Source organism: Panulirus ornatus, chromosome 3 (assembly GCF_036320965.1).
Source record: "Panulirus ornatus isolate Po-2019 chromosome 3, ASM3632096v1, whole genome shotgun sequence".
Taxonomy (NCBI): domain Eukaryota; kingdom Metazoa; phylum Arthropoda; class Malacostraca; order Decapoda; family Palinuridae; genus Panulirus; species Panulirus ornatus.
Window position 1 is genome coordinate 73999814 of NC_092226.1, and position 21493 is coordinate 74021306.

Genomic DNA, 21493 nt, shown 5'->3' on the forward strand with positions numbered 1-21493 from the left:
ACACCACCCAGCACCACACTCTACACCACCCAGCACCACATTCTACACTACCCAGCACCACATTCTACACTACCCAGCACCACATTCTACACCACCCAGCACCACACTCTACACCACCCAGCACCACATTCTACACTACCCAGCACCACATTCTACACTACCCAGCACCACATTCTACACCACCCAGCACCACACTCTACACCACCCAGCACCACATTCTACACTACCCAGCACCACACTCTACACTACCCAGCACCACACTCTACACCACCCAGCACCACACTCTACACTACCCAGCACCACACTCTACACCACCCAGCACCACATTCTACACTACCCAGCACCACACTCTACACTACCCAGCACCACACTCTACACCACCCAGCACCACACTCTACACCACCCAGCACCACACTCTACACTACCCAGCACCACACTCTACACCACCCAGCACCACATTCTACACTACCCAGCACCACACTCTACACTACCCAGCACCACACTCTACACCACCCAGCACCACACTCTACACCACCCAGCACCACACTCTACACTACCCAGCACCACACTCTACACCACCCAGCACCACATTCTACACTACCCAGCACCACACTCTACACTACCCAGCACCACACTCTACACCACCCAGCACCACACTCTACACCACCCAGCACCACACTCTACACTACCCAGCACCACACTCTACACCACCCAGCACCACATTCTACACTACCCAGCACCACACTCTACACCACCCAGCACCACATTCTACACTACCCAGCACCACACTCTACACCACCCAGCACCACATTCTACACTACCCAGCACCACACTCTACACCACCCAGCACCACACTCTACACCACCCAGCACCACACTCTACACTACCCAGCACCACACTCTACACCACCCAGCACCACATTCTACACTACCCAGCACCACACTCTACACCACCCAGCACCACATTCTACACTACCCAGCACCACACTCTACACTACCCAGCACCACACTCTACACCACCCAGCACCACACTCTACACCACCCAGCACCACACTCTACACCACCCAGCACCACACTCTACACCACCCAGCACCACACTCTACACCACCCAGCACCACACTCTACACCACCCAGCACCACACTCTACACCACCCAGCACCACACTCTACACCACCCAGCACCACACTCTACACTACCCAGCACCACACTCTACACCACCCAGCACCACACTCTACACTACCCAGCACCACACTCTACACCACCCAGCACCACACTCTACACCACCCAGCACCACACTCTCCTGACCTTAAGGTAATTATCCACCACCTTGTCATTCCTTCTCTAACTCACATCCCAGGATTCACAATACATCTCTTTATCAACATAACACTTTTGTTTTTTCAGTCTTATACGGTGATACAGCTCATAACCCTAGCTATGAATTAATGAAGATTTACCATATTTTTCACGACTATTACGATCATACTTCCCTTGTTGCGTGAGGCTCACATGCGTGGCCGACACAGTACAGGATCACGCTCTTGTGATGGATGTATTTAAGTCATGGAAGACGATGAGCGGTGCCCCCCCCCCCCCTTGGCCATCGGTGGCCCGTTACATTAACAGTACTCAAGGCCAATCAACGTTACCTATACTATAGCATGTTTGACTTTGGCAATATAGCGGAGACGATTGACTATAAGGTTGTATATAGCTCTATCGGAGTGTTTATATCAAAGCTGGCTATGTTCATGAGGTTTGTATACGCTCTGTGTGTCTGTTAGAATTCCAGTAATGTCTGTCTGTCTGTGTTTATCAGTGAGATATTACGTTTATCTTCTTGTGTGTGTGTGTGTGTGTGTGTGTGTGTGTGTGTGTGTGTGTGTGTGTGTGTATGTGCGTGTGGTGTTCGAAGCTTTTTTTCTTTACATGTATGACATCACTGTTGGTCAAGATGTCTTTGCTTACGTGCGTGACGTCTCAATGAGCCATGTTTACAAGTGTGACGTCACATATAGCCTGTGTACCTATCTTCTACGTCATAATTGGCTCGTGACGACGTCATTTCGTCCGTCAAAGGTGGCGCTTAGAGCGAAGCTCATCATATACGATTCTCTTAACGTTCTCATCTAATGTCATTCTCCTTTACTTAAAGGAAGTCAGATGATAAGAAATACAAGCATGTGTGGGAACCATGACCCATTTCCCTCTGCCTCAGCACCTTCCCTCACACTTCGAGAGACACAGTTCTTGGTTCGAAACCCCTAAGAAAAATGCTTACCATCTTTCAGACCATTAGCCATTGTCTCCAGGACCTTGTATTTTCCCAGCTATTGCCTCCAAGAACCTGAACTTGGTAGTCATTGTCTCCAAGAACTCGTATTCTGTACCTAGTGTCTCCAAGGCCTTGTGTTTGGAAGTTACTGTCCCCAAGACCATGTATCTACAGTGGTGAGAGGAGAGAGAGAGAGAGAGAGAGAGAGAGAGAGAGAGAGAGAGAGAGAGAGAGAGAGAGAGAGAGAGAGAGAGAGAGAGAGAGAGAGAGAGAAATGACAGCCTCACATGAGTCTTATGACAGTGGTTCGTCAAGTCTCAGACACCAACGAAGACCTTTAAAGGAAAAAAAAAAATGCCATCTAACTAACTCTTAACTCTATTGCCTGGACACTGCTTTCAAGGTCAACCTCTTTAACAGCCAGGGTGGTATATATAAAAAAAAAAAGGGTGGTGTGGTGGGTGGTGGGGTGGGTGGGGGTGGGTGGTGGTGTGGGTGGTGGTGGGTGGTGGAGGGGACGTCTATCGAGAGCAGTGTAGGGAGCGAGATCTCATAATCAAAAAAAAGGTCATATGGGTAACCAGCTCGTAAGGACGTGTTGCTCTTTTTCCCTCATCCCTCACCCCACACACCCAAGGACCCCCTAGTATCAACTGCTCTCTCTCTCTCTCTCTCTCTCTCTCTCTCTCTCTCTCTCTCTCTCTCTCTCTCTCTCTCTACGTTCATGAGCGTGCTCAGGACCTGAGGTTAACTGCAGTGAGAACAGGGGTTCAAAAGTTAAAGGCTGAGAACTTATAAGGTGACGGATATAACACTATAGTCATATATCAAAAGGTTAACAACACTGCTCCCACATCTTGAAGCTAACAGTACTGCCCTCCCTCACGATCCAAGGCTAACAGCACTGCCCTCACTGATCAAAGCTAACATCACTGCCCTCACTGATCAAAGCTAACATCACTGCCCTCACTGATCAAAGCTAACATCACTGCCCTCACTGATCAAAGCTAACAGCAATGCCCTCACTGATCAAAGCTAACAGCGCTACCCTAACTCGTCAAAGCTAACAGGACTATTCTCACAACTCAAAGCTAACAGCCCTGCCTTCACAACCCACCGTTCTCACAACCCAGAGGCAGCAGCGTGGCTGCCACAACCCCTTCCATCCAGATACAACAAAGCAGGACATAGCGAAGGCTTTTGGCACCGTCGTCAGGGCCTACCTAACCAGACGAATAATAGAACTGAATAATATAACAGAATAAACACAAACTGATATCGTATCAGAGAAATGAGATATAAAAAAAAGCAACTTTACTTTTGGCTTCTGTGCCACTGGCAAGTTTTGTTCCCCCGCTGTGACTATAGGGTGAAATTGACTTAATCATTCCTTGAAAATATCCGAGTCTTGGCAGCTTCGCTCACGTGACCTCTTGGTCATGAGTGTGTGTGAGAGTGAGTGTGTTTGTAGCGTGAGACTGCACGATGTCCTGGGACTGTGTGTGTGTGTGTGTGTGTGTGTGTGGGTGTGTGGCGGACCCTCCCCCACCCACCCACACATTGGCCAGAGGGATATGCAAGTGGTAGCGTCAGGGTGTCGAAGGTCCGTCGGAAAGGAGTTGCGAGATTGCACAGAGAGAGAGAGAGAGAGAGAGAGAGAGAGAGAGAGAGAGAGAGAGAGAGAGAGAGAGAGAGAGAGAGAGAGAGAGAGAGAGAGAGAGAGAGAGAGAGAGAAGGGTGTTACGCCGTGTAGGATAAAGTCACCCCATGTTAGGCCGCATCAGGTGATGGCACAAGGTACAGTCTCGTGGAAGAACTTCCCCGCTCCACGAGAGTCTAATCTTGTTCCTGCTACTGAATGTAGCGCACAGCCGTGGATCTATACGGGAGATCCCTGGAAAGAAAGGAAAAAAAGAAAACGACCAACCTGGCGTAACACCAGAACCCGCTTCAGAAGGGGACCTCAGGGTAATCATAAACAGAGGACAGTAGGCGCTTGTATTATGAGTGGAGTCGAACCCAATCATAAACAGAGGACAGTACTATGAGCGGAGTCGAACCCTCTTTCGGTAGGGTATACAAGGAAGAAACTGTTTCCGACGTGAGTCTGGGTTGTGGTTCTTTCCTGAGCCTGAATGTCACAACCCACTGACATTTTGCTGGCCAGAAGACCGAGCTGTCTTTCGGGGTCTGACAAAAACAAGCGACGTGCTTCTCACGGCTCCCAGCCACAGCCGAACTTACACTCGCACCAACGTTGCTCGTAATCGACGTTCAAAAGTTTCGGTGAACATCCAAATCTTACGATAGATTGTGTCATTTCTATTTCTATATGTAACTTACTAACTTATGGCACGAGTGAGCTAAGGTGACATAAGATAACATAACCCATCACTCAGTATCATTTATTTACCCTTCATCCAGGAAGAAGAGACAGCCATTGACTGACTCAAGCCAACATGCTGGTACCGCGGTGCTTGTGAATTGCTATAGCCTCGTAAGGCCGCTATGTATAGCGGTCCGGAAGAGACGCATTTGCTACATTTACTTTTGTATGACTGTCTCCAGTGATCAAAACTCATTCACAAAAGGTCTGTATCTAATCCTATTCAGTTTCTTTGATGCGAGTTGAAGGAAAGTCGAGATAAGTGTGGATGAAGTGTCTGTTGTAGTGGATTAAGTGCCTTTTGTAGTGGACTAAGAGTGGATGAAGTGCCTATCGTAGTGGATTAAATGTCGATGAAGTGCTTATTGCAGTAGATTAAGTGTGGATGAAGTGCTTATTGTAGTAGATCAAGTGTGGATGAGGTGCCTATTGTGGTGAATTAAGTGTGGATGAAGTGCCTATTGTAGTGGATTAAGTGCCAACTTTAGTATATTAACTTTGGATAAATTACCTAAAACAGTGACAAAAAAGTACCTATCGTAGTGGATGAGTATGGCTTACGTACACACTACAGCGGATGTAGTGTTGATCAAGTGCTTTCGTATAGAATAAGAACAGTTCTATTTTGGTATATCATATATTCCCTCCCCCTCCCCTTCACCCCACCCCACCCCATCATTTTTTTCCCCCAGGAGGGAGCACATTATTGAGGATCAGGTGAACTGTAGCCAAGTTATGAAGGTAAACTGCAGTTATGTATGACATTTGAGCAAGCTTACAGCAGCGGCCAGTACGAGGGGTGGAAACCTCTGAACCTTGAACGTGTATAACGGTATATATATGTGTGTGTGTGTCTGTCTGTCTATGTGTGTGTATATATATATATATATATATATATATATACATTTACGTAGGTGTGTCTGTTTATATTATCTTCAGTCTGCCAGTAATCTAGACTCATGCACGTACATGCCAATTTTTGGCAAACAAGACACTTATAGGATGATTTTATTATCTAGCCTACGTGTGGTATAGGAACGATATTGTTACGAAAATAAATCCTAATCTAAGACGGCAGGGATGAATGTCAAGGCGTCTACATCTTCAGTAAATCCTTACTGTTTCCTGCATGTATCGAGTGCTGGGTTGGGTTAAGATTCGATTACGTCTTCCTTTTCTGTACAGTGAGGCACAATCGAAAGCTCTCTCGACCCATCTTGGCTATAGACAGGCCATCAACAGTACACACACACACACACACACACACACACACACACGGTGTCGCTCCTAAGTCATGGAACTCCAGGATGTCCTCACCCTCCCCCCCTTCTCCCCTCCCCTTGTTGCTCACTCACCCCGTTCTCTACAAAAATACCCACTCGAAGTTCCTGTTACATTCTTCTTTTAGCCCAGCACGTCTGGCGAGTCTACATTTGTCTGATTAGAGAAACTTGATTCCCTTCATGGACGTGTTGTCGTTACGAAACTTTAGCTAAGGTTACTTACTGTATGAACGAACCAACGGGGCTTCGAATATATCTATTTTTTTTCAATCTTCCATTTTTATCGAATATTTCCACTCTTACTATATTTGGTAGCCTGTCTCTCTCTCTTTCTATTTTCGTCACAGTTTCTGTCTCTGTATTTCCGTCTTGGTCTCACATAGCGAGCGGCCAGGCCTCGTTTCTGATTCAGTTTTTTGCCTTACGTCTGCGTCCAACGGAATCATTTGGGTTGCTGACTGAAACCCGCTCGAGGCTTCGGATGAAGGAGGGACTCGAACACGACTATAATGGCGTGACCCTTGACCTCATCCTGAAGGGTCAGGACCAACGTCAGTATAATACTAGAGGGTCGTACCGTCGTGCTCTAGGGTCGTAACAACATACTATCAATTGCTATAAAATTTGAATATTTCATTACAATTCGCCATTTCCCGCGTTAGCGAGGTAGCGTTAAGAACAGAGGACTGAGCCTTTGAGGGAATATCCTCACATCCAGGTCCCACAAACCTTTCCGTGGTCTACCCCAGATACTTCACATGCCCTGGTTCAGTCCAATGACACCACGTCGACCCCAGTATACCACATCCTTCCAATTCACTCTATCCATTGCATGTATAAGTGATTGATTAAGAATGAATCTAAAATGATACTTGAACAAATTGTTTCAACACATATTTTAGGAGTGTTAAGAAAGAATTTGAAGAGAAGAAAAATAAAGATAAGGCGGAGAAAGAAGAGATTAAGTTGAAATGGAATCATTAATCTAACTACAGTCATATGGATGATATAATCGTATTGCCTATATCTTTCTCAGAATGGCTGACGTTCCTTTAATGTCTACTTCCTGAGAGGCGTGAAGCCGTAAACAACACGTAAAATAGCGTGAAATACTAAAAGAACGAGACTTTAACAGTCTACCAAGAAGAAGGGACGATAGATATATCATTATATATGCGTGGGAAGACAAAGAGGAATACAGATGAAATATACAAAGTGGCAGAAACAAGTAAGTAATATCAGTTACCTCAAAGATAATCCTCCAGCAGACTTGTGTGTTGCGATCTTTCTCAATCAACACAAGATCAACAGACAAATCCTTCGCTGAGGAGGAGAAAAACGAAGAACACTGCCCCAGAGATAAATCTTCCTCACAAGTGAGGGAGATCCACGATACATCCCCCCTGCCAACACCAGGAGACTTCACATCATAACCTAACGCGACGCTAAGTTACCCATCTCGGATGGTAATGAGCAATTTAGATATACGGAGATATATTCCGACATCTTCAAGTTACGTTCTCAAAGCCGTTCTTCCAGTTTTCCCAACAGCGTCGAGTGCCGTCTCCCGCATGTTCATGATTCTCCTCTGGGTCTGTCGGGCGTCCACACACACACACACACACACACACACACACACACACACACACACACACGTCTTGCCAACTGCATATGTTACTGAAGCTATTTTTGGTCGTGGAAGTTTGTGATATGACTCCACAATATGGTGGACACCATGATAAAAACTGCTCTCCTAAGAGCTATGAATATCAATTCACGTCAGTTATTTTCATTCTTCAGTGAACAAGAACATTGCTAACAATAGCAGTTCTACATGAACAACATGACGAGCCATTTAATGCTATACTTCATCATCACTAGTAACATTTCCATCATAAAACAAAGGATTCTAGTGTTCCGTTCAAATGGCAGATTAAGTTGGTTTAACTGTACATATCCAAAAAGGCAACAAAACTCGAAATTTCGCCTCCCACCCTCAAAAAAAAAAAAGAAAAAAAAAATCCAAAATTGTGAAACAAATTTCGAATGCATTTTTGATCAGTCGGTTTTATTCCTCAGTTCCCTAGAACACATCATTTTTCCTTCTCCACTGATTAACAACGTACTAACCACTTGGTTAAGTTCAGCTACGGGACCCATTTGGTTAAGTTCAGCTATGGAATCACTTGGGTAAGTTCAGGTATGGAGCTACTTGGCTCAGTTCAGTCATGGAATCACTTGGTCAAGTTCAGCTATGGAACCACTTGGGTAAGTTCAGTCATGGAACCACTTAGCTAAGTTCAGTCATGGAACCACTTGCCTAAGTTCAGGTATGGAGTCACTTAACTAACTTCAGCTATGGAACCACTTAGCTAAGATCAGTCATGGAACCACTTAGGTAAGTTCCACTATACGTCCATTTAACTAAATTCAGTCATGGAACCACTTGGCTAAGTTGACGTATGGAACCAATCGATTCATTACCTTTTTTCATCCTCAAAATAATGTACCGAAATACCGAACTTGATTTAAGTTACTTAGCAATGTTTTTCTTTGTTGTTATCACAGTTCTGATGGCATTTAAAAGTACACTGTTAGACCTTCATCAAACTTTTTGGTCCGCAGTTTTATAACTGGAACTGCAGTGAAAGCATACTGCACTGCTTGTCACTGCACGGTATATAATGATGTTCACAGTCACTGCCAACATTGCAAAGAGACAAAGCAATATCTATCAAAGTCATACATGAAAATATGGAAACTGTGTGAGATGATGTTGCTCCACCTCGTCTTGTAAACACTAAAGTCACTAAACCACTTAAAAATTTGTCGATTTACTTAAGTCACTTAATGGAAAGTATACCCTCTTATTTTCCCCTCATATCAAAGTTTACTCGAACGATCAAACTCACCCCAGTCTCTTGATCTTCAAAGCATTTTCAAAAGACAGTTGGCTCATCCAAGACCCCCTCCCACCCCTCCAAAAAAAAAAAAAAGAAAAGAAAACGCAAGACTCGTTCTAATCTCACCCAGACGGGAGGAAAGTTATGAGAGAAAGTGGGTAAGCTTACAACGTTAGTAAAGACGAATCTGTTTTGAAATTAAGAGCTTGTAGATTCACGTGTTAGGAACAGTAAACAGAAATAATGCAGGTCATTCTTCCACCAAGGCTTCATAATTCTAGTACAACACTAATGATAAAGAATGAATTATCAGTTATGAGTAAGATTAGGTTATCGCCAAGTCGATGATCTTAGGAAATTCTTTGTGAAGGAAGCTATACCTTCAGGAGGTGTGAATAGTGAGGAACTGGTACAGACCTGCTGGCACCGTGGATGACGACGTGGAAGGCAGAGGGGGCGCTGACGGAGACGCTGTAGAAGACGGGGGCGACCCGCGGTGCTGGGGCGCCATGATCCTGACGAGGTTGTGAAGGTCACCTGTGGGGGACACATACACACCTCAGGTGCTGACACTGTCCCTGTGGAGCCACACACACACACACACAGACACAGACACACACAGACACACACACAGACATACATACAGACAGACAGACAGACAGACACACACACACACACACACACACACACACACACACACACACACACACACACACACACACCTTAGGTGCTGACATTATCCTCCACTGACACTCATGATAGCTTCCAATTACATGCCTTATTATTCACAATTAGACATAATACATCATACATTATACAACATACGTTATACATCATACATTCTTTGGATTCGAGAAGACTGATATCTCAAAGGTGTTATTTTGTGTTGCAAATGTTCAGTGTTAATCATGTCTGTCTAGTTTTCTAGGTACATTTTGTCTTCCGAAGGTGTGATATACACTATCACCCAGTTATCCGGCTATATTCGGTTATCATGCAGTTAATACAGAAAGATATTCGGAGATTACTCGCTTATCCAGACAGTCCGTCATTTTCTTAGTGGCGGATTGCAGTGTGCGGTTATGATGAGTACTATACATCTGTGTGATAACTGAAGAACTGTGCTGGATCTCACGTTGGTCATCCCCTCGTGAACATGTCGGTACGACCATTGAGCACTACGGTACGACCATTGAATACGACGGTACGACCATTGAATACGACGGTACGACCATTGAATACGACGGTACGACCATTGAGCACTACGGTACGACCATTGAATACGACGGTACGACCATTGAGCACTACGGTACGACCATTGAATACGACGGTACGACCATAGTGCGATCGTTGTACCGTTTTGCGTAAGGGACTGTGGGAAGGTACCGGATCGAAGTCTTACGTCAAGAGGTGGACGGGATGACGTTTTCTTTGAGAGTAGGAAAATGAAAATATGGCTTCCACCAGACAGATATGTTGATCTATCTCCAATTCTTTCTCCCTATCTTCTTAGAGGCTTAATATCCGGGCCATCATCCTGACGATGCCTCTCATTAGTCTCCACTCTCTTAATCACCTGCTTGGGTCATTATGCTTGTGATGCCTTTAAAAGCCACTGCAATAGGGAGTAATCGTCTCTCACTAGGTACCTCTGGTTTTAACAGTACCATTCGTTTGGCTGGTACCACCAGGTTGGTGCCTGGTACTCGCTGGTGTTGGGCCGTTCTTAACTCTCAAGCAATGGGGGTGAAAGCAGCAATGCTCTACTGAACACCAGGGACCCCTCACCACATTTTTTTTCTCTCCTCAAGCGCCTCCTCTTCGCTGGTGGACACACACACACACATCTCAACCACGGCACTCAAAGCTTCGGGGGTTTATCGATCGCTACCAATTACCTCAACTTCGACCTGACGATATTAACAAAAGGGTTTCACTGAAGTTCCTTTGTATCATTGGCGGGTGATTCAAACCTCTGGTCTAATTGTGAGAAGCAATCAAAGAGGACGTGAAGTGTTTAGTGGATGAACACGATCTATTCCCTGCAGTAAATGTCTTGACATTTTGTTTTATATCTGATCATTACCATAACCAGCATCCAGAGATATCGTTCAGCTGTCTGACCGTCCGCTCTGACAGGAAATTATACAAAAAAAACCACCACCTCAGAAAGAATCGTGACGCCTTGTGTTGGCGCAGGGAAGCGAGAGGCTGAGCGGGTAAGAGAGTAGAGCTAATAAGGAAGTGTTGTTACGTGTTGTGGAAGGAGCTATGTGAAAGGTCAGGACAACAGATAAAAAAAGGTTCCCCTTCGTCTTAAGTTCCCCTTGCCCCATGATCTGGCGGGGTGATGCTCAGGGTATGAGTCTGCCATTACTGCCACACATGATCTGGGGTGATGCCCAGCGCACTGCCAGCGTTCTTTTAAGAAATTGCAGACGTGAAGCTGGATGCATTGATACTGTCTCTGCGAACGCTTTTACGTTAATCGGATCAGACAAGTGCCAGTGTCAGAGACACCCTGGGTGAAGCTGGATTTCGCATCTCTCTTGTTACTCAGGAGCCTTACCAAAGGATACATATATATATATATATATATATATATATATATATAACAAAACATAGAGACGAAATCATCACAGACGAAATACACTGACGAAACGTATACAAACTAAACTCAGACGAAACCCTGACAAACGAAACGGATTCGAAACCTACATATACGAAGCAGAGAGACTCGACGCCTCCTCAAACGAAGCAGAGAGACTCGACACCTCTACAAATGAAGCAGAGAGACTCAACACCTTCACATACGAAGCAGACAAAAGGATCCTCACACAAGGACCAGGATACTTATGCCAGTGATGTCATATGCCAAGCTTTGCTGATGCTCAATGACCGGATGACAATGCAGTCCACAACAAGTGAAAAACATTCCACTGAAATTACATTCAATAGTTTCCAACACGATTCCATTCGGATTACGTAGTTTCTGACATGATTACATTAAGATTACATCACCTTCAATATAATTTCTTTGAGATTACATGTTTCAATACGATTTGATTTCGACTGGGAAAATTCTAACATGATTCCACTGAGTTTTGTCAACATAATCTTATTACGCTGCCTGATCCAAAAGATGATTACATTAGGGTTACATTATGTTCAACACGAGCCCATCAAGATAACGTAATTTTCAACATGATTCCACACAGATACAGTTAGGGCCATACAGAAACAGGTGGGGCCACACAGACACAGGTGCGGCTACACAGACACCGGTGGGGCCACACAGACACAAGTGAGGCCACAAAGACATAGATGGGGGCCACAGAGGCACAGGTAAAGCCACACAGATATAGATGGGGCCACGCAGACGTAGGAGGGGGCCACACAGACACAGGTGAGAGCCAAACAGACACAGGTGAGGGCCACACAGACACAGGCGAGGGCCATACAGACACATAACAGGCACATTCAACACCACATAATCAGAATGTCTTGCCTCTCCTACCACACAAATCCATGTGTTTCTCTTCTCGTCCACAACCACAAACAACCTCGTTAGAAACCAGTGGTCTGTTGCCGTTTGAATTCACATGTACAAGTGTGTGTGTGTGTGTGTGTGTGTGTGTGTGTGTGTGTGTGTGAACGCCTCTCGTAAGTGTGGGAAGCAAGTCACACCTCATGGTTGACCACTATGTAGATCGTGTGGAGGCTCCTAATGACCAGATGTGGAACCTTAGACACTACAATACACGTATCTTTCTTCTCTTATCACTTGTAGCAACGAACACATCTGGCGGTCCAGTAACCACATGAATAACAACACGTGAATAACAACTGGTGAACAACAACACGTGAATAACAACTGGTGAATAACAATACATGAATAACAACTGGTGAACAACAACAAATGAATAACAACTGGTGAATAACAACAAATGAATAACAACTGATGAATAACAACACATGAATAACAACTGGTGAATAACAACACATGAATAACAACTGGTGAACAACAACAAATGAATAACAACTGGTGAATAACAATACATGAATAACAACTGGTGAACAACAAATGAATAACAACTGGTGAACAACAACAAATGAATAACAACTGGTGAATAACAATACATGAATAACAACTGGTGAATAACAACACATGAATAACAACTGGTGAACAACAACAAATGAATAACAACTGGTGAATAACAACACATGAATAACAACTGGTGAATAACAACACATGAATAACAAATGATGAATAACAACACATGAATAACAACTGATGAATTACAACACATGATTAACAATTGGTGAATATAACAATTATCTGGATGAGAAAGGAACTTCTTCATACCACAATAATTCTATCTTTTTTTTCCATTTTCTTTTTCTGAGCGAGTTTCCTCCCTTTCCTTAGGGTAGGTAATGACTTGGTCGCAATCTGCTTCGGGGCAAAAGGGAGTTGGGTCGGGGTGGAGGTGTGGACGCAACGGGTTGGGTGGTCGTGTGGCGGCGGCATGAAAACCTGGTCTTACATCAGTGTGGTGAGACGCCGCATCCACCACAAGACGGAAGACCTCATCGCTTTAGGGTGAATTGTGACTCTTCGCTGCGAGGCAGATGGAGGTGGAGGTGGGTGGGCGGGCGCTCCCCCATCCCGCTTCCCCTAGGCGACCGTGGAAGGGAGGAAAGGTCTCCACCGGGGTGGGTGAGGGCGGGGAGGTAGACGGGAGCGGGGAAACCCCGGCTCTCACATCACGTAACCACAGCACGGTGGAGCAAGGCGCACTGGATGGGAATACCAAATGAACCTCTGCAGATAACAAGAGGAAGGTCTCGGGACGCTTCGCTTGGCGGGTTCATCTGACCGGTGAAGCAATTATATGTTTATACGCGACAGTGAGATGAAGCTTCACTGTGGTGCATGTGGTGACTACACCACTGAGGTGTTACTGTGGGGATTGACCGCGAGGTTTCTTTGTCGAGTATGAACTTCTAAATTCGAAGGAGTACATCCTTTCCCTGCCATTGATTGCAGGGCGTCCTTGAAGCTGCAGGAATCCTATAATGATAACAAGAGCGTGGGTACAACACTGAATGTCCGAAAGTTGAACTGAATCATTGTAGGATTCATCCATTTACTTCCTAGTATGAATAACGCTTCATTCGACACCATGAATCCAGTCGATGTGAATCTTTATCTCTTGTTGTCTAATGGCAGTAGAATATTGACAATCTTAGACTAACAGATAGGTAACTGGATCAGTCGTAGACTGTCAGATAGGTAACTGGACTTGTCTTAGACTAACAGATAGGTAACTGGACCTGCCTTAGACGGTTAGATAGGTAACTGGATCAGTCAGGTTGGAAAGCCATAGGTTTCTCAGCGTGACCTGCCATGCATCTTGGCCACTGTCTGTCGTCCAGGGGGATGTGAACGGACGGCCGGCCATGTTGGTACGTGCTCTTGGAGGATGTGAACAGAAGGCGCATGGAAGCCACGTAGAGACTTCTTGATGGTTGTAGAATTATAACTTTTATGATAACCTCAAGAGTGATGGGATGAGCCAAGCTATCGTCGTTAACTGGCTATATAGTATGACTTACACATCGATACAAGATGTATTATGTCTGTTTTTTTGTAGCATTTGATCGCCTCTACAGCCCGCCTCTAGTTGAGGCTCGGCGTCTCCAGTAGCCGATGGGGAATCGAGTCTTCTTCGGCAAAAGTCTGATGGAATTCCCTCCCATTTACGACTCACAACATCGCATGAACTACTCTTCTTCGTCCCCTTTGCCAGTTATAAAGGAGTTCTAAGATTATATATATATATATATATATATATATATATATATATATATATATATATATATATATATATATATCATACGGCATTTATCTTTACAAAGAAGGCAATCCGTAGCAGAATGTATTTTTATTGAAGAAATTAGCGACCGCTGGGTTGGGTCAACGGACAGTGTTGCCATTGGGTGGGCCTTTGTCGCAAACGCTTAGCTTGATATCCTGGGTTAGGGACATCCAGCCCCACACACCACGATAAGATGACTTTATGTATACGATATCATGTGATAGCTGATAGCTTTATTTCCCCTGATTTAGCTATACGATATCATGTGATAGCTTTATTTCCCCTGATTTAGCTATACGATATCATGTGATAGCTTTATTTCCCCTGATTTAGCTATACGATATCATGTGCTATCTTCAAATCCTTTAATCTAATTATCTATTTTTATTCCTAAAAAAATTGCTTTGTTGTGTACGTATAAGAGAAGCAGTGTAACAGCTGGGGAGGAGGAACAGCAAGGGCAAACGAGGGCAAGTGTCCAAGACAGCATGATATGTGTTTAGTTGTGTGTGTGTGTGTGTGTGTGTGTGTGTGTGTGAAACTGAGACTAATGATGATCGTATGACACATGGACAAATGGGATCATAGTTATATCTTGAATGACGTAGTTAATGAATGGGTGGTTTGTCAGGCTATAGTGAGGCACTGTGACAAAGGGGGAGGGATAGGGCCAAAGTTGTCAAGGACGACAAAATATAACTTGTAGAAAATCATGAAGAAAATGAGACTTTATGATACTTAACACCTCATGTCCTATGGCTGGTGACATCAATAACCACAACCACAACAGCTGATCAGGCAGAAGGGTTCAGAGGGAAGAGTTGTTTTTAAACAACAAAACATACGAGGAACTGAGTGACGAATACAAAAGTGTGTTTACAGGGATCACTGTGAATGCTAAAGCCAGCGAGATGCCACTGGGAGGAGGGAGGACTTAGAAACCACTGAAACTGTTGGGAGCGAGAAGACAAAATATGCGCAGGATACTGCAGGATCTTGATCGACATAAGGATTATGGTCCTGATGAGACCTTTCTAAATGGGTTCAAGTAGTGTGTAAAGACGCTTGACAGGCGGATAGAGGTTACTTTACTGTCTGTGAGGGCAAGGATGGGTATGCTTGATGGTGTATCTGTCTCGACGGTGGTGTAGGGAGGTGTTGTGGGGAAGCGAGGTGTGGGCCTTCATAAAATCGTGTGCGGAAGGTAGATGTGTTGGAAATGAATCGATCGAAATGTTTAAAAAGTCGATGGAAGTGAGTATCATGCCACGGGAGTAGAATGGAGGAAATATCGTGTCTGTCTTTAGGAAAGGCGATCGGGAAACTGCACAGACTAATATCTCTCATGTTTTGGTCTGTGACTGACACTGAAAAGGATAATCAGAGAGCGAACAGATGACTCTTGCGAACTGGATGACGACATGGGTTAAGAGAAACGTGGTCGTACGTAACACCATCTTATAGACTTCTATGACGAAGTGAACTTTAGCTTAGATATACAATAAGTATAGATGGGTGGATTGCGTGCTCTTGGAAGGCTGGAGGGTATTTGCCGCTGCACCACACATGAGGTTGGTAAAGAAACTGGGTTACTATGAAGGACTAAGAGGGAAGACACTCTTGGTGGGTCGAAAATTCGCATCGCTCAAGGGGAACAGAGACATCACATCAGAGGAACGTTTACTGAGTCGGCTGGAGGTTACTTGTGGCGTGCCGCAGGGCGCGGTACTGGGTCTGTTGGTATTCTTTATCTATGTAAATGACTCGCCAGAAGGACCAGATTCGTACCTGAATATATAGCGTTGTGATGCCAAGGTTACATGCTCGAGTCCTGGTCTGATTTGTGTGGTTGGTGAAGGTGAACCTCCCAGACACAAAACATTGACGACTAGACACAGCGAAAAGAAGACAGCGATTTGGCTGTTGTGGATCGGTAAACAAACGACATGAACTAATCATTTATGTGGAAGGGGATCGACATTGTGCTTAACCTGTAGCCAAACCTGTAGCCAAACTAACGTGTCAAGAGCAATGCTCACGAGGTAAACTCTCTGCTGGTTGACATCAAAACTGCATTGACGTACATTGGCAAGATGTTTCCACATACTGGTAACACGTTATATGAGACCTAAATCAGGATATGTATCCCAGGTTTGGTCGCCTCATTCAGAAAAAAAATATAGAGAGATCTAATAGATGAGGACCAGAGGAGGGTAATGTAGATGGTATCTGATGGAAGAGATCTGAGTTACACTGAGAGGTTAGAGGTAATGATGTTGCCTACTATACAAGAGAGAAGAGTAATGGGAAATTCGATCACAAAAAGAGAGAAGAGTAATGGGAAATTTGATCACAAACTTTGAACTTCTACAACCACTCAGACAATATCGCCAGGGAATAATGGTGTAGAGAAAGAGTAACATAGAACATACAACAAGAAATTAAGCAAAATACCCGTTGGAAGGAATGGAAAGAAGTACATGTATATCATGAGAATAGTGGATGACTGGCAGACAAGCTGAGGGATGGAACTGTGAACACAGGCGGTACACAGAAACGTAGCAAACTGTATGAAGGTAAAGACGGCTGACAAGATGGGGCCCTCAAAGAGTGTAGAACTCCCACCCCGCACTGTGCAAGTAGATAATGACACACACACACACACACACACACACACACACACACACACACACACACGGGGTCTCACCAGTGTAACATTCCTTCCTTATACAAAACAAATATAGATAATTTCAAACAAAAACACACAGGATAAGAAATGGGGCCTCACTTTCCCTCAACATGTACATACAAAGAGGCAAAAAAAAAAAAAGAATATATATATAAATTCGTATCCATATATATCGTAACACCACCACCACAACCACCACCACCACCACTCCTGGCCAGACTTGTGTATATCCTGGAGAAAAAATGACGGCTGTGGCTGCCGTAGGCGGTACAGTAAAGTGGGCATGGATTATATGTGTTGGTGTATTACATGTTGTGTTTTTTCTCTTCCTAGTTCAGCCGGAGACGGGGTACGAGGTAGGGGGGAGGAAGGTGTTCCTCTACATGAAGGCCAGGAAAACAAGATGACTGAGAATATCTCTATGGACAGAGGAAGGAAAATGAGAGACTTGAGAGGAATGTAATTTTTTTTTTTGTCCCTTGTTTATACAGTGTGTACAGTAATGACAAAAAGTCCTCCCACCATTTCTTTTTTTAAAGTTATCCAGTCGCTATGATTGTTAGTGATATAACCCTTTATTTTTGTCAGGAAATTACTATTTACTTCTCGGTATAGACCACAGATGGCGTTGGTGATTGATATGCAGGACGGTGGTGCGTCTGGTACCATTACAACGTTAACTACAATAGGTTCGTATCACTGCTAACAGCTCCTCCCCCCCCCCACCCCCCTTCCCCCAACATCGGCACCCGCAACCTCAACCTGTGATGTGTATGTTAGTTTCCTGCAGTGTGTATGATTGTTTGTTTGTGTGTGTGTGTGTGTGTGTGTGTGTGTGTGTGTGTGTGTGTCTAAGGATCTATTCATGCATGATCAACTGAAGCATATACTACTACGGACATTATTAGAATAAAGGATATAAATGAACGGCCATTCACTTACTGACGTTAGCTCTTGGTCAGGTGTTAATTAGAATGCTTGAGAAGAGGATGCAGCCATCAGCTTAAGCTGAAGAGGGTTCTCTCTCTCAGAGAGAGAGAGAGAGAGAGAGAGAGAGAGAGAGAGAGAGAGAGAGAGAGAGAGAGAGAGATGACGCAACCACCAGCTTAAGCTGAAGACGGCTCCGTCACGGAGAATAGTAGGGAGAGAGATATGCCACCAACAGCTCAAGCTGAGGTAGGGAAACGTCAAGCTGAGGCAGGGAGACGTCAAACTGAGGCAGGGAGACGTAGATAAGACAGGAACTCAGCAGGAACTGAGCTATTACACGGTGCGTTTGATCCACAAGGCCAAGAAGAGAGGAAACATTGCTATCACACGGTGATCTGCTGGTGTCAACCTCCTCCATGCTGGACCCAGACAAGACACAGGTTCACGTGCAAAGACCAATGTATATGTATACATATCTATACACACAGAGCCCAGGCCGAGGGGTGGGGGAGTGACTATACACACACAGTCAGGTCGGGGAGGGAGAGGGGGAGTGAGTGAGGGAGAGACAGACCATAGAGATGGGTTAGAAGGAGAGCAGGACAAACGGTGGTTTAGTTCCTATACTGTACCTGCAGATGGCGATCTGGTTCCAGAGGTGGAAAAAAAGAGACTTCCTTAGTGTCTCTCTCGCGTGCGCACGCACACACACACACGCACACGCACACACACCGCAACTGATAATGTGTGTGTGGTTTTTTTTTTCACAGGATCTCAGTCTCTGTTTCCTCGGACAGTTTCTCGTGCACTTAGAGGCTTGGTGTTGCGCCTGGACGAAAAAACTCCTCTGAAAACCTTCGGCTCATGTCACATTTCCATCGTCGTCTGTTTCCAGCGAGGGATCCAAAGTCTGGAAACAAATGGGGTTCTTTCTCTCACCCAGACGAACGCCCACAATGCTTCTAGTCACCTCAAAATCTTCGATATTCTTTTCCTTCTTTAAAAACACCATAAAAACACACAATGATTTTTCTTCACGGGGATGACTTTATGATATTGATAACTATATGTAAAAAAAATTTTTAATATAATTTTTTTTTTCGTTTCCAGTTCAGACTTATGTAGACGAGTTAGAACCCCTGGCGAAGAACACACCTCGTGGGTCTAACTCCGGTGCTATCAAGGCCTGGCAGGCGGAGACTTGGTCGACACGTCCGTTCCTGGCCACTGCCGTGAGCACACTGGGGTTCTCCTGGCCCACCTTCGCCACCGCTGCTGCTGCCACACCACCACCACCACGCACCTCCCCCCAGAACCCCACCCAGCTAACCAGGGGAGGCGGGACACACACACACACACACGCACACACACACAGTGACCCTGCACTAATAAGGTGCCAAACATCTGTTGATCCTGAAGGATGTATTCCTCATCAGCAAATCATGGCGGAATTGGCGAAATTGGCGTGCTAAAGGTGCTTGCTTGTTGCTGTGAGAAGCGGAGGGTTTTCTGGGAAGCCTCTTGTGACAGACTGATTTACAGTTTTACAGAAAGACATGTAAATGTTTTACAGACACAAGTGTAAAAAAAAAAGTCGCTGGTGGGACAACACACTGCGGCCAATTCCCAGTCGCTCATTTCGCCGCCGATCGTTTCAGTAAATGAGCAGTTTTACGAATCGACCAAATTCTTAAGCTAAGATCTAAGTCAACCAACTTACACGCCTACCAGGCTGGTAGAACTACCTGGTAGAACTGTTCTTAGTAAAGAACAAAGATTATGATGAACTGGAGATGTGGTTTCAGAGGTCTGGTCGGGGCGTGACACGATACGATCAGTAAAGTTACCATAAAACAATGAAACCAAAGATTGGAAAGACGTGAGTGGAAATGGAATGGAGTTGAGTCGCATTGCCGGTCTTTGCGTATCATGTGTTTCAGTTCTGTGGTTTCACAGGAGATGGTAAATTAAGATGGTGGAAAAGAGAGGATATTTCTTTTAATCAGATCTGAACCGCAAATTGATACTTCATTCACAAGTATGGTAATATCAAGTACGACATCAGAGCAGAGATGGGCGTGACAGGAGATTCTAAGAGGATGTATAGTGGCATTCTTGATTGAAGTCTCAGACAGTGAACCCTTGTGTTGTGGCAGATGGTGTTTGGTTCTGTGACGCAGCATCTGATAAACGAGGTGTGTTGGACCGTGGACTGAGGACTGATAATGCTCACAGGACTATATAAAAAAAAAGAGAGAAGGACACTTAATGATGTGGTGCTTCAGGCAAGGAAAATGTCAGGACCATTTGTCGTGTTCCCACGATGGTCAGAAATTCCTGGGTGGTTCGTGACATGGACGTGTAAACCACCTGAAGATTTAGAAGGTCTCTGCCTCTACCCTTAAGACCATCAAATGGAGAGAAGTAAAATATCCAAGCTCACGCGATCTACGAAGTTATCGTAACTAATGTCTGTACGAAGGCTGACGAAAAGAGATCGAAAGGATTCTGTCAAAAAGACTGAGGGAAAAGAAAAGGACAGATGTTGATGAGATTGTTTGAGGAAGATATGCAGTAGACGAACAGTGCAGCTGTCGTGTTTGTGAAGTTACAGAGGAAGGAATTACCATCAGGCAGGAGGTTCAGGGCGGAACCTCCCTCCTGATCTCCCTTAAGTAGAGGAGACTCCCCTCCAATCTCCCTGTAGTGGGGATGGATCCCTCTAATATCCCCTTAATGGAGAAGGGTCCGCTTAAATCTCCTTGTGATGGAGAGGAGTCCTATGTCCTCCTTTGATATAGTTAAATCCCCTTTACTCTCCCTGCAATGGAGGTGGCTCGCTTCTAAGTTCCCTCCAGTTCTCCCAGTCTTCCAAGGGCAACAGCATCCTCACGTTTTGCTACTTTAGTGAGTGTTCAGTCCTTTCTGTGCACATGATTCACACGTTCAGAGCAGCAGTATTAGATATGGATTCCATTTTGCAATCCTCCTGGACATGACATAGGACCTACAGTCATCACACAGACAAGTTCTGAGGCATTCATGACCACTCCATATACGTGTGTGTTGGCCTGGGTGTATTGAACGTCCATGTTCGCTTGATATTTGACCGCCTAGCAGAGCAGATAAGTAGGTACAAGTCTTGA

At 44.8% G+C, this 21493-nt stretch overlaps 1 protein-coding gene across 3 annotated transcripts in view; it reads right to left on the reverse strand.

Annotated features, from left to right (window-relative positions):
* Positions 1-21493, reverse strand: part of LOC139763696 (uncharacterized) — an 89101-nt gene that overhangs the window by 63524 nt on the left and 4084 nt on the right. For 2 of the 3 annotated variants that reach the window (XM_071690036.1, XM_071690023.1), the window contains exons 1-2: positions 18980-19596; positions 9264-9383 (exon numbers count right to left, since the gene is read on the reverse strand). In XM_071690036.1, coding sequence (XP_071546137.1) covers positions 9264-9357 — 94 coding nt within the window. In that variant the 5' untranslated portion in view covers positions 9358-9383; positions 18980-19596. Of the gene's footprint in view, positions 1-9263; positions 9384-18979; positions 19597-21493 lie in introns of those variants that run through there. The other variant, XM_071690029.1, reaches the window with a different exon arrangement.